This window comes from Xenopus laevis, chromosome 5S (assembly GCF_017654675.1).
Source record: "Xenopus laevis strain J_2021 chromosome 5S, Xenopus_laevis_v10.1, whole genome shotgun sequence".
Lineage (NCBI taxonomy): Eukaryota > Metazoa > Chordata > Amphibia > Anura > Pipidae > Xenopus > Xenopus laevis.
The window spans coordinates 59,719,239-59,733,999 of NC_054380.1; the positions used below are offsets into that span (position 1 = coordinate 59,719,239).

At 43.9% G+C, this 14,761-nt stretch overlaps 1 protein-coding gene across 1 annotated transcript; it reads left to right on the forward strand.

Annotated features, from left to right (window-relative positions):
- The first annotated feature begins 1,506 nt into the window (after positions 1–1,506).
- Positions 1,507–11,961, forward strand: LOC121394233. The gene is made up of 2 exons (XM_041564616.1): positions 1,507–1,644; positions 7,064–11,961. Exon 2 carries the CDS (start codon positions 7,701–7,703, stop codon positions 10,029–10,031), a length of 2,331 nt encoding a protein of 776 aa, XP_041420550.1. The 5' UTR covers positions 1,507–1,644; positions 7,064–7,700; the 3' UTR covers positions 10,032–11,961.
- The last annotated feature ends 2,800 nt before the right edge of the window (positions 11,962–14,761 follow it).

The window sequence follows — 14,761 nt, forward strand, 5'->3', positions numbered from 1 at the left end:
ATCACCAGCCCTTTTAGGCATAGGGATGTTGTCTATTGCTAAAAATTTAAAAGTTGGCAACCTATGTCCTGCCTCTAAAAAGTGCTTGGCTACTGGTTTAGTTGTTTTTCGATGTCTCTAAAGGCTATATTTATAGCTGATCTATGCGCATCCATATGTAGCCTTAAAGTTATATATACACACGCTATGTATATTTTAATTTCTTCAGTCTGGTTTTGCTTATTTTTCGACTGTTTTATATATTTTGAATGTGTCTTGTTGATGCATTTCAAATTTTAAACAAACAATCTTAGAGAATAATACTACATATATTTGAGCTTGTAAGCTGGAACATATTGCACCATTAAATAAATAAAACAATAATAATAAAACACACTATGCATGGGGAGTGTAAGGGAAGGATGGGTCCCATCCCCCCCCCAACCCCTCCCTGCCTCCCAGCAGGGAGGGAAAGCCAGGCAAGGTCTGGCCGGAGGATCTGCTTTGATCCTCCTATCACCATGCCGGCCCACATGTTAGAGTAGTGTGTGTGTCGGAGGAGGGGCGTGTGTGCACGCTGCTGGGCAGGACTGAGCAGGGTTTAAAAGGCCCGGCGCAGCTGCACTCGGTCTCTTCTTCTTGTGTGCATCGCCCGGAGAACATCACCCCCCTGGACAACGAGCATTTAAACCTGGCTGAGTATATCAACCCCTACTATCCCACCAACGAATCCCATTAACCCCTACTGCTATCCCACCAACGAATCCCATTCATTCAAACCCCTGCTATCCCACCAACGATCCCACTAACTCCCATTCCCATCAAACCCCTACTCCATTAACCCCTACTGATCAAACCCCTGCTATCCCACCAACGCCCATCAAACCCCTACTCCATTCAAACCCCTATTATCCCACCAACGATCCCTATCCCCTGTACCCCAACTCCCTTTTGTTGGTTCAGGGAAAGTTTAGCACCAGGAAGGGCGGGCAATTATATCGTGTGTGATTGTGTATGTGTAGTTAGATTGTGGGTGAATTTTGGGGATTGTTAGTGTAAATGAGGATTGTTTCATTTAGTTGTTTTATGTTGTGTAATTGGTATATCTGCATTAGAGGTAGTTACTGTTTTTATTGTTGAGTGTCGTATTAAATATATTATTTGTAACTTCTGTGGTGTGTTTGTTATTATGGTAAGTAGAGTAGTAATCGCACGCAGATAGTTAGTACAGTACAGTATATAGCGTACATAGTGAAAGGCCAATTAAGAGTAGTTCTTTAAGGAATAAATAGGCGGAGTTAAGTATCGAACATCTGCATAAACAGCGATAACGGATACACCCCCTTAAAATTGGCGAGCCAGCGGCCCCTGCATATAGCGTTATTTCTGCGTTCGGTTTTGAGGCTAGGGATCGGTTATACTGTGATTATCAGGCGGTAGAGACAAGGTTGAATGTCTGCCCTGATAATTCGGACAGGTAACGCGAGTTATAGTGTAGTACCAAACGTAAATCACGCTTAAGCAGAGAATCTATAATCTATCTGTTACTAAAATTTTTTATTTATTTTTGATTACCTTTCACGGCCTTTCCGGAAGTTAAAGGACCTTCTACAAGCAGCAAGGACAAAGGTTAGCACCGATTGAATGATGACATCTCAACCAAAAGTGAGTATGACTTTTTCCACACTTCAACACTTGAGTAAACACAGCACTTTTAATCCCATAATACCCAACGCATACAAATCTACTGAGCTGCTATGGTCCGCTTTGTTGGACCAGGCATATGCTCATGATAAGAATTGTATCAGTAGGGGTGTCTTTAATAAAACTAACAAACGCCTCCAAATGTTAGCTAAATTGGTTTACACCTTTGAGGATATCATTTGGAAGCCAGAACACATGGAGACACTAGCTAGCACTAGAAAGGCAGGGGAGGTTTCAAATGCACTAAACTTTCATTGCAATTGTTGTGTAGAAAATATAGCAAAAATACATGCGCTAGAGATGCAGGTGCAAGAGAAAATCCAGTGTACAGTGGAGAGGGGAAGGGAAATTTGTGTGTTGGAGTCTAGGCTCTCGGACAAAGAGAGCCTCTACTCTGACATGGACAAAGAATTGCTCGGACTGTACACTGAAATCAATCAGTTGAGGAGCAATGCAGTATCTACTGATGCTGTGATTGTTCCGTTGCGACAGGATCTGGCTGCAAAAACACAAATCATTGCGGATTTGCAGCAGGTAATTGTCAATCTGTCACGGCCTGGTGCTAATAGCACGGTGCCCACGAAACAGGTTTGTGTTTCGGGAACGGCACAGGGGGAGACAGCGGCGATAGCGCCAAGGTCTCCCAATGATCAAAGATCCGAGGCAATAGACACTAGGGGACAGGTGGAACGGTCGCTACAGTTCACTCCGACACCCGGAGAGAACAGATGGAACGACCGCTTCCAGGAACAGGACAACAGTTGGGGACAGGAGAGTGGATGGCCATTTTTCACTTCCAATCCGCCAACTCGTCCGGATAGACAGGAAGAGGTATATCCTAACCATTCCAGTATGGAAAGGATACATTTCCTGTTGCGGATCTGCAAGGAGATCCCAAAATATGATCCTAATGTTGATCCATTTACTTCATGTGATCTTTTTGAGGGTCATTGTAACAAGTATTCAGTGGCTCCTGAATATCGCATGGAGTTGTTTAAACTTTGGTTACCTACACACTTTAACCAAAGGTATGAGGTAACAGGGAGGACACAACCAATGAATGGACAGTATTATGATAAGGAAGAAAGACTCTCCATTCTCATGAAACTGGCAACAGGGCATTGGGACGTCACTCCAGATATTCTGTCAAAATTCAAGCCCACTATACAGGACGAACCTTTGTCTCTGTGTAGTCGGTTTGAAGCGATGTACAGGAGGGTTACTAAAGATCAAGGTATGGGAATCCCACAAGGCATGGTCCGCATGTTTGTGGAAAAGTTCCCATATCTTGATACTGCAATCAGGTTAAGCGCAGCCAAGGAACCTTCCCTTGCGGATGCGGCCATAATTATTGAGCAGTACAGACAGGATATACTGCACAATAAGAAATTTGTTAAAGTTAGGGAGCGTGTGCCAGTACACGTTAATTCGCAAGATGAACGGGTACCGCACAACAAATTCACCTCAAATGCTCGCCCCACGGCCCCGCCATTTGAACGGACAGGGAGCATTCGTTGCTTTTTCTGTCTACAAAGCGGACACATGAAAAGGAATTGTCCGCAATGGCTAAGGAGTCGCACTATCCCTCAGAAGACGGGCAATAATAATGGTTTCAAGCTGAAACCTAATTATTACAACTCATTAGGGGAACATGTGGATACAGACCTGGGATATTTACATAGCCAATCACCAAAACGGGTGGCTATTGTGAATACCCCAGAGGTTATGGAATCAAATGAATCCATACCGAAGGATCAGAGCAAGAACTCACAAGTAGCAGTATGTACCTCACAGTTACCTACTGGGAGTCTGGTAGATATCGATTGAAAGTTAGGGCTCCCTAAAGAGCTGGCTCCAGTATGTCCTATTATACTGGATTCTTCAGGGAGACCCCACTTTACAGCCACCATAAAAGATCAGGACACAAAAATCATGCTGGACACTGGTGCGGAAATTTCCATTACCAATGTCAAACATGATTTACACCCCAATAGCCCTCAGTGTGTGGTGATCGGATTTGATCACCAACAAGGGGGGGGTGAGGGCCCACAGAATTGATGAAGTAACCATTCAGATTGCCAGATACATGACTCTTAAGATCCCAATGTGGTACTACCCCAGCTCTGATAACATCATCGGAACGGACGTGATGACACAGAATGGGTGGATCCTGGATCTGGTAAACTGTATGGTATGGAAGGGCCCCAAACGATCCAAGGTGTTTGTAATACAACGCCAGTGTTTGGGACCACCCTTGCCAGCAGTAGATAAGGGAACTGATATACTTGAACACAAATGGCCGGATGTCTCGCATAACGCGGACCTGGAGCCTATTGTATACGAGAATCCCGATCTGTGGGCCCAGAGCAAAAATGACTGTGGTAGACTGGTTGGCGTTCAGGTGGACATACAAGGTCCAGACCCTCCACCTCAACGCCAATACAGATTTCCATCAGAAGCCACTCATTCGATCATGGACACAGTTCAGGAACTGAAGATTAGGGGTGTGGTCATTGAAGGAAATTCAAAATGCAATAATCCCCTCTGGCCAGTTAAGAAGAAGGACACAAACACATGGAGGCTTACCATAGACCTCCGGGTCCTTAATAAGTACACCCCTTTGTCAGCCCCTGTAGTGGCACAGACTCCCGACATCATGGCCAGAATAAGTGGCAAAAGCCGTGTGTTCTCGACCTTAGATGTTGCCAATGGGTTCTTCTCCATCGAATTAACCGAGAATTACAGATACAAATTTGCCTTCACGGTGGGAGACAAACAGTACATGTTTGCTGTACTTCCTCAGGGGTTTCATAGCAGTCCCACATATTTTCACCAGGCATTGGCAGCAGTGCTGAGTGTGTTTTCGCGGCCCGAATGTCTGTTACAATATGTGGACGACTTGCTCCTGCATATGGAAACCATGGAGGAACACTTGGTTCTGCTGAGGGAGCTATTGGGACTTCTGGCCAAGTCAGGACTCAAGTTGAGCCCCCACAAGGCAAATTTGGCTAGAGCAGAGGTGACTTTCTTAGGGGTCCAAATTTCTTTTGGAGCCAAAGGAATCATGGCAGCCCGTGTGGAAGCCATGGTAAAGTTACCTAGGCCAGGCACTCTTCAGGATTTGAGAAAATTTCTGGGGGTAGCCAATTTCATGAGGGAGTTCATAGAGGATTTCGCTGCTAAAGCAAGACCTTTCTATGAACTCTTACGAGGAGAAGAACCCTCAATCGAAGGTTGGTCTGATGCGCAGGAAGAGGCTTTTTCTGTTTTGAAAAGAGATCTCTCCTCGGCACCTGTACTGGCTACTCCACATCCCGATGGAGAAATGGCCGTACAGGCGCATGCGGGGACGGAGTCTATCGCAGTGGTCCTTCTACAGAAGGTAGGGTATGAAACCAGACCGCTGGGATACTTCTCCAGGTTGCTTTCGCCTGTCGAACGGGGGTTCGATGAGTGTGCCAAACAACTGGCAGCCATACATTATGCTGTTAAGACCACTGAGCATATTGTAGGTTTCAGGCCACTCACCTTGCAGACTCCACATTCTCCATTGGCCCTTTTGTCGACATCCAGAAGATAGGGTCATCTTTGTTGATGGCTCTCGTTTCTACCTGGAGGGAACCTATGTCACAGGTTTTGCTGTGCTAGATGAGACCACAGGTACTCAGAGTCTTGTCAAGTTACCCGGTCACATGTCAGCACAGAGAGCAGAACTGGAGGCTGTCAAGGAAGCTTTACTTCTTCAGCCCTCGGGGAAGCGAACTATATATAGTGACAGTTCATATGTAGTTCGCTCCCTCACCCTGCACCTGGACATATGGAAGAGGCGAGGATTTGTAGACAGTCAAAACAAACCTCTGGCTCATGTATCGGTCCTGAAGGAACTGTGGGATTGGGGTACGACACACACAGCAGAAGCAGCAATCATCAAAATCCCGGCGCATCAAAAAGGGGATGAACCGTTGATAGTGGGGAATAACAAGGTAGATGAGATGGCAAAATTAGCGGCAGTGTCTGGGACCCTTCGGGAACCAGACACTGAACAGTTACCCACACACCGGATTGCAATAAGATCCCATCTGAAGGATGGTCCAGTGTCATTTGAAGAGGAACAGGCCAAAGATCCTCTTCTAATGACACACCTCAAAACACCTCAACATCCTTGGTCATTGCAACAGGGTATTTTGTGTTATGATACCGGTACCCAGCAGCTTCCTCTTCCAGTGGTTCCACAACATCTACAAGCAGTACTGACCAGATTGAACCACCAACTCTTTGGACATCTCGGCCGGAATAAGCTCCTGTCTATCTTGAAAGATAAATTATACTGGCCGGGGATGTCCAATACGGTAGAGGAAGTTACTCAGCAGTGTCTGGTGTGTGCTCAGGTTAACCCCAGGGCCCCAGCTCTGAAGCCGGTGTTGCAGCGGGTCCCGCCTGCAGATGGTCCATGGTCCGCAATCCAAATCGATTTTATTGGACCTTTACCAGCCGGTAGTCGCAATTGTCGCTACGCACTGGTGGTAGTGGATGTCTTCTCCAAATGGGTAGAAGCCATTCCCACGACCAATGATTCGGCTGCAACCACTGCCCGTGTCCTTTGGGAGCAGGTTCTATCATGATGGGGTATCCCCAGAGTGATAGAATCAGACAGAGGAACTCATTTCACGGGTAAGGTCATGAAGGCGCTCTGTGGTCTTTTAGACATAAAACAGAGATTTCATGTGCCTTACGTGCCTTGTGGAACGGATGAATCGGACCATAAAAACACGGCTGGCTAAAGCACTACTGGAGAAAGGTTCCTCTTGGGTAACCTCTCTTCCAGCAGTACTAATGGGCATCCGAGCCACTGAAGCCACCAGTACCGGTATAACCCCGTTTGAAATAATGACCGGATGTAAAATGCCCTTATGCCTACCTAATGAGCCCTTGGTTTCTGAACCCATAAAAAATGCCATCGCCAGAGACCTGTTTCTCCAACAGGTTCAGCAGAACCTGAAGGAGTTACTGCCTTACGCAGCAATACGGTTGCACAAACCGTATCTACAGGGGGAAACGCCAATGCCCTCTGTAGGAGAAATGGTAATGGTAAAGGTCTTCCGGCATGTTGGTCCGTGGGACGCAAACTGGGAAGGTCCCTATCGGGTCCTAGAAGTAATGGGCAATACCATGTTAAAGGTGCAAAGGCCAATGACTAATAAGAAAAAGTCGCGTAGAAGTCAGGAGGTTTTGTGGGTCCACATCAACCAGGCCAAGGCCACCCGAGCCTCCCCAACTCAATAACATAAAGACACTGAGAGTTGGGTGAAAAAGGGGGAGGGTTGGGGGGGGTCGATGTGGAATCCATAATATTTAATACCTTGTCTCTAATACTCTACAGAACAGACAAGGGAGACTCTCCATGGGACATAATTGCCAGGATAGGGATCTTCCGAACGGAATACGTCTCCAGCTTGTGATACTGGTGGTAAGCATGTTGGTGGCAGGCTCGGCCTATTCAGGGAAGGGTCTGGAAGCAATTCATGGTATGACTAACATACCACTTAATGAACCCAGTCTTTTAATGGTGGAGTGTTTGGGTGGCAAGATCCTGAAACCATACGAGAACTTTACTTTTACACCAGGGCAGTGGTATCTGTATGGTTTCCAGAGAGAGGGTTTTGACAGAGGTGTAATCCAACATTATACCCCTGTGGAGAATGTGTCTGCCATACAACATGACTTACATGCCCTCTGCCTCAAGGAGTTTAGACATTTTCAGGATTCAGAACCTATACCTATTAAATCTTTTAGATGGGTATCTAGAGACCCGCACTTACACCCTTATAAGAAGGTGGAAGTCAATAATACAACGGTGTTGTGTACCAAAGAAGGAGTCCTGAGTCACTGCGGCAGAATATAGCGGTTGGTTTATCCTTCAGGCTACCTTCACAAAGAGGGATAGCCATGATGGGTTAAGGGTAAAGACATATTTTGATAGACCCATTCCAGTAAAAGGTACCCTTAAAGCTTATTGCATGTTGAGGGATTCCCAGATGATTATCACTAGGGAATCCAGTTACGTTCATGGTCATGTGTCTACAGACTATTTGCGAACCAGTGTAATGATGTTAAAGTTAAACTGCAGCAACTCTGGTCAGGTCCTATGGAATGACCAGACCAGTCCGGGAGAGATGGAAGGTCTATACAGGGCGACAGTTTTACAGGTACGGACCGATGCCAAGGACCTGAGGTATACTCAGTTAAAGGGATCCCCATCCATACGGTCCTTCATGATTACAATCATGAGGGACAACTGTGTGCAAGAGGTGGCAGGGTACTATTTTGTCACCTATGCTCATTGGGATCAGGATACACAAATGGTAATGTCAGACACCAATCCCTGGCATTGGGATCTAGTGTGTAACGGGGTAGATACCCCTACAGTAAATATATGGATCGATGGTACCCCTATGACTGAGGAATACCGGAATAGGTACGTGTCTTCTGATTGGAAAGACCCCAGTGGCAGGGATATTAACTTTGACATCAATATAGATGGTCCGTTCAAATGGCCTTTTTGTGAGACTGTAGATGAAGGGTGCTGGACTTTTACACAGTGGGCCTATCTGTCCAAATCCAAACCTATAGGAAAACTAGTGTTGCAGACTGGAGAAAGTGAACAATGGTATCCATTCAAAGGAAGGGGGCAAGTATGTGTAACCGTGGTGAGGATCCCCTATGAAACAGAAGGTCTTCAACCAGTTAAACCGCATTCAGACTCTTGCAACGCCCCTATCCATCAATTGGCCGATCCAGTAGCCCCTCAACTGTCATCCCCATGGAAAATCATCACAGGGGCAAAGTTCATTCTTTTCACCTGGAGGATTTCCATGGAGGATTTCAGAGTGGATCATTGGGATCACAGATGTGGGGAGTTTATTCAGAACCAAATTGATATGATGAAAGGATGGATAGAGGCGGGGCAAGAGGTTAGGAAAGACGACCCTCGACGCAGGAAATTCAGGAGGAAGAGAGATTTGGTATCCATGGGACTTGGTGGGGGGGGTGCCCTGGGAGTGGGAGTCCTGAACACTATGGATATGGAAGTCCTGAAGAGTAAGCTTGGGAATGTTGCGCGACATGCCGGAGAAGGATTAAATACTCAGCTGGATGTAAACCAGGTCCTTGAAGGTTTGCAGCACTCACATATAGATGCCACTACCTCTCTATCTTCTGCTCTGCGAGAAAAGTTTAGACGGCTCGTCATGGGGCTTTTGGAGGTACAGGATAGAGTACAGCTGGCTCTGGCATGTACGCAGGTCCAAGGTGAGCTCTCGGATAACCTTAAACATATTGTATCATCTTTGCACGGAGGCCACTTCCCATTCAACCTCCGCCAACGGGTAAGTCCATTTATTTCCCAATTTGCACTCAATCACACGAATTGGTGGGTGGTCCAATGGCACGGGTGTCGGAACCTCACTTGTACCACCTCGTCATTGGCACCTGTATCTGGTCAGTTATTACAGGGATACAGTGCCGTCAACCTGGGGGTGGTTGTAGGTAATAAAACAATGTTTCATCCTCAGCTCCCCTCGGAAGTCCTCACTAACTATCTAGTTAATGTGGAGGGATGCTGGAGGAAAGAGGATGCGATCCTCTGTCAGGGTAATCAGGATCGGGTGCTTCGACACCAGTGTTGGAACTCCGAGGGGTCCTGTGAGATGAAGACTAACCCAATGCTGTCCTCTCATTTGGTATACTTAGGGCAGGGATATTGGTGTTGGTACCAAGGGAACAATGCAACCTTTATCATTTATGGAACTAACTGTACTGCGAGGGGAGAACTTCCTCCCGCTGTGTATTGTACTCTTAGTCCCATTTTAGGATTAGATGTTGCAGAGCAACAACGAAGAACACTGATCACCCCCGAAAAGAGGCTTGACATCCGCCCGGACGTTCCTGTGAGACTCCAAAAGATTCCTCTGGGTTTCAGCAAAGAACTTAAAAATCTCCTTCTGAATTTTAATCGAGAGGAAGAAATACTTCAGAAACTTCATGAGTCCGAGAAGCAGGCCACCATCCAACTTGTCCACGACCAGAACAAGATAAAAGCAATTGCCACTTCCTTAGATAAAGACGCCAAGGTTTCCTGGTGGGAAAGTTTGTTTGGTTACAGCCCAAAGGCGACCTCCTTCTTCAATCTATTGATCCATCCTGTGATAATCCTTCTGGTTCTGGTCTTCATTATGTACATGGGATTGTGGCTGATATATCGGAGAGTCAAGAGACTTGCAGAAAAATTAAATCGGAATCAGACAGAATTCCACGAAGCCACCCGTAGGAGACTCAGGGCGCAGCCTTGACAGAGTACTTAAATTAACAAGTTTATAAAGTTCTTGATTTATCGAGAGACTCCAGGCAAAGCTACCCTAAATTCCCAATTCTTGGAAATGTATATATATTTCTCTCTATGAGGTTTCTGGATGCAGATCTTTTGTTATCCTGAAGCCCCATGGTATGGTGTTTATATATTATTGTTTTTTTTGTTTTTTGTTTTTTTGAGAGGGGTGGGTGTTGGGTGTGTAATTATGGGATTGTGAGTGTGAATGGGGACTAGAACAGGGTTTATTAGGGACAGGTCCCCTCCTAAACCAAGTGTATTTGCCAATCTCGCCCAAGGAGCAGTCAAGTTTGAACTGAATGTCAGATAAGTGCGGTGTTCTTTCCCGCAGTTAGAATTTAGGTACCCTGGTATCACCTCTGACTCCAAGTCTGATCTGCCTTGTAAAGAACCCCCTCTGCAATCAAGATAAAGAGAAACGTGTCTGATGGGAGTCTTGCCTACAAAAGTCCGGTTCTAACAGAGAACAGAAAGGCCAGTGTGAGAGACTACTCCAGGTTCATTGGGGGTGGCCGACTCCTGAAGATTGTAAAAAAAAAAAAAAAACCCCAGTCCAAGATTGTAACCTGGATTGGCCTAAAAGGGTGAAGCCATTCCAGAAAGTATGGCCCCTAAAAGACGATAGCGTGAGCAGCTGAAACCTCAAAGACCACCATAGACTGCAGCTGGTTACAGAAAGAAAGGCCAGTCTACGGAAATTGACTCAAAGACTGTGAAAGAAAGACCAAGATGCAGAGAGAAGAAGACGGAATACTCTGAGGATGGAGACTAAGGTTACGGTGAACGGCAAGTCAGAGATAGTCGCAGTGGGTGATGTCTAGGTACCTAAGGACCATAGTATACTTCAGTCCTTCCTGAACTGTCACCAAGAGTGGGGTAGAGAGGGGCAAATACATATCCATCCTTCCCGCCAAAGTTAATTGTCGTATTCCCGACAACAGGGGGATTGTAAGGGAAGGATGGGTCCCATCCCCCCCCCAACCCCTCCCTGCCTCCCAGCAGGGAGGGAAAGCCAGGCAAGGTCTGGCCGGAGGATCTGCTTTGATCCTCCTATCACCATGCCGGCCCACATGTTAGAGTAGTGTGTGTGTCGGAGGAGGGGCGTGTGTGCACGCTGCTGGGCAGGACTGAGCAGGGTTTAAAAGGCCCGGCGCAGCTGCACTCGGTCTCTTCTTCTTGTGTGCATCGCCCGGAGAACATCACCCCCCTGGACAACGAGCATTTAAACCTGGCTGAGTATATCAACCCCTACTATCCCACCAATGAATCCCATTAACCCCTACTGCTATCCCACCAACGAATCCCATCCATTCAAACCCCTGCTATCCCACCAACGATCCCACTAACTCCCATTCCCATCAAACCCCTACTCCATTAACCCCTACTGATCAAACCCCTGCTATCCCACCAACGCCCATCAAACCCCTACTCCATTCAAACCCCTATTATCCCACCAACGATCCCTATCCCCTGTACCCCAACTCCCTTTTGTTGGTTCAGGGAAAGTTTAGCACCGGGAAGGGTGGGCAATTATATCGTGTGTGATTGTGTATGTGTAGTTAGATTGTGGGTGAATTTTGGGGATTGTTAGTGTAAATGAGGATTGTTTCATTTAGTTGTTTTATGTTGTGTAATTGGTATATCTGCATTAGAGGTAGTTACTGTTTTTATTGTTGAGTGTCGTATTAAATATATTGTGTTATTTGTAACTTCTGTGGTGTGTTTGTTATTATGGTAAGTAGAGTAGTAATCGCACGCAGATAGTTAGTACAGTACAGTATATAGCGTACATAGTGTACATAGTGAAAGGCCAATTAAGAGTAGTTCTTTAAGGAATAAATAGGCGGAGTTAAGTATCGAACATCTGCATAAACAGCGATAACGGATACACCCCCTTAACAGGGAGCAAGACAAATTCCACTGGTTTCACTTTTTCTAAGATTTGGTCTAAAGAACTTCACAGTGGTGTAGCCTGCAGCATAGTTCCTACTAAATTTTATGACACACAATAAAATATTAAAATACATTTGAAAACATCAATGAAAGAAAATTGAAAGGCTGATACATGTTAAAGTATGGATGGTATAAATCTCAGTTATAAATGCTTATAGCAGAAATATTAAACCAAAGAGAATAATAATAAGCTCTTAGCCAAATCTATGCTATCACTCAAATACATCTCTATCATTACTAATGTATTCATCATTTACTTCTCCAAAAGAAAATCTTGTAAACATAGATCAGTTGAGGGAGAAGGGATTTTTTTAAAGTAATAGTAAGGAATTTTTAAGACGAGTAGGCTTTTAAAAAAAGGGTTTTTTTCGTAAAATTACAATATTTTGAATTTTAATAAGAAAAATAGATATGATGCAGATCAAACTTGTATGTTTCTGCCATAAATGGTTCTTGTGCCCTTAGGGAAAACAAAATTCCCTTCCCTGCCATATCACTGCTTTCCATTCAAAAGACTGTGCAACACTGATAGGCAGATACAGATATGGGACATGTTTTCTGAATAAGGGGTATTTCCATAATTTTGATCTCCATACTTTAAAACCTACTAAAAAATCATTTAAACAAACACAAAAGGATTGTTTTTCCTCCAATCAGGATTAACTACTGTATCTTATTTTGGTAAAAGTGCTGTGTTATTATTACAGGGAAAAAGCAAATCATTTGTAAAAAATGTTAGTCTATAGGAGATGACCATCGTGTAAGTCAGAGCATTCTAGTTAATGGGCTTTCCGGATAACAGATCCCATACCATATGGAATAGTGTGCTATCTGGCTTTTCCCCACTATCATCTGCCACTGGTATTTTGTCCATTCTTTTGAACAGCAGTTCTTTCTACAATTCCAGACATTGGTTGACAAACATCACTAGCCAGCATATTGTCCTTTGTATAGGTTCAAAACAATATACAGAACTAAACTAAGGACAACATTTTGAAAAATTATGAAATACAAAGTTGATTACTAAAGCCATTTGCTTCTTGGAATATAGTTGAAGTAATAAAATGTTTCTGAACACTAATGAAGCATTTTCTAATTTTGCCCTAAAGAAAATCTCCATTCTCCTAAAGTAAAAAAAATAAGCAGCATCTGCATTATGCAGGTATAGGGTCCCTTACACGAAAACCTGTTATCCAGAAAGCTCTGACTTACAGGAAGAACATCTCAAGCTAATTGTTATTTTTTTCTTTTAATGATTTCCTTTTTTCTGTAATAACAAAACAGTACCTTGTACTTGAATGTAACTACATTACACCAACGTCTAAGATTTACAGCTACATGTGAACTGTGTACTTCTGTATATTTATAATCTTGGAGCTAACATACAGTAATTTAGATAGATAGATAGATAGATAGATAGATAGATAGATAGATAGATAGATAGATAGATAGATATTATGGAGATTTCTCACTTGTATCGATCAAAATATCTAAGCAGTACACTACCAAAGCACCATTCCACAAAATTGCATACTTCTGATTTTAAGGCCAAACACTCCACTAACAGTAGGTTTACCATAGAAAACTACACATTATTAGAAAGATCAGATTCTGGCAAATCAAAAATTGGTCTATCTATGTACAGCACACTACCAAGTGGCAAACCTTTCCTAATGTTACAATTTTTTTATAGAAATTCGTGAATTTTTTGAAAAATGACCTCAAAGCTTCCAATCTACAGCATCATATCTCTCACACATCATTAGGTACCAATGTAAAACACCCTAAATATGAATTTCAGGAGTCCACTGAACAGTTTCATGCCCAATATGTATAGTTTTAACTAAGTATGTGGCATATAGGGGCCCCAAAATGTAGACACCCCATTCAGTTCTGTAATTCCAGATACTGCAAAATCAACACATTTACGTGGTTTTTTGGGGGGGAGGGGGTCAAAGGTAGAAAAAAGTACATTCACCCCAGAAAACAATATATTTTCGGAAAGTACACATTCCCCCGAATCCAAATTGGGTATGAATGTCTTTCTACTCCAAAGCACCAAGCTGCAAACCTAAATTTGGCTATTTTGGTGACGTTTCCAAAAATCACCTCAAAACTTCCACCCTGCAGTACCTTATTTCCCACATACTATTGGGTATCAAGACAAATCACCCCAAATGTGAAAGCCTGGGGTCCTCTAAACAGCTTTAGGTCCAATATGGTAGGTTTACCTAAGCACGTGGCTCAAAAATGAAGCACACCCATATGGTCTGTCATTTCAGGTACTGCAAATTCAACACATTTACCTGTTTTTTTGGGGGGGCAAAGGTGGAAAAAAGTATGTTCCACATATATTTTCAGAAAGTACACATTCCTCCGAATCCAAATTGGGTATGCATGTCTTTCTACTCCAAAGCACCAAGCCAAAAAAAGCACCTCAAAAATTCCACCCTGCAGCATCTTATTTCTCACATACTATTAGGTATCAAGATAAATCATCCCAAATATGAAAGCCTGGGGTCTGCTGAACAGTTTTATGCCCAATGTACATAGGTTTATCGAAGTACAAGAAACGACCCCAGAATCTACCTTATGCATACTTATTTGATGGCTTACATTTATACTTATTTATATTTTTGACAGGTTTATTTGGGATAAAAGGTACAAACAATTATAGTGACCACTAAAAATCATATACCTTTGAAAAGTACACATACTGACAAATCAAAAATGGGTAAT

Excerpts from the sequence above, each read along its gene's own strand:
- LOC121394233 (XM_041564616.1), top strand. The coding sequence starts at position 7,701 with ATGTTGAGGGATTCCCAGATGATTATCACTAGGGAATCCAGTTACGTT.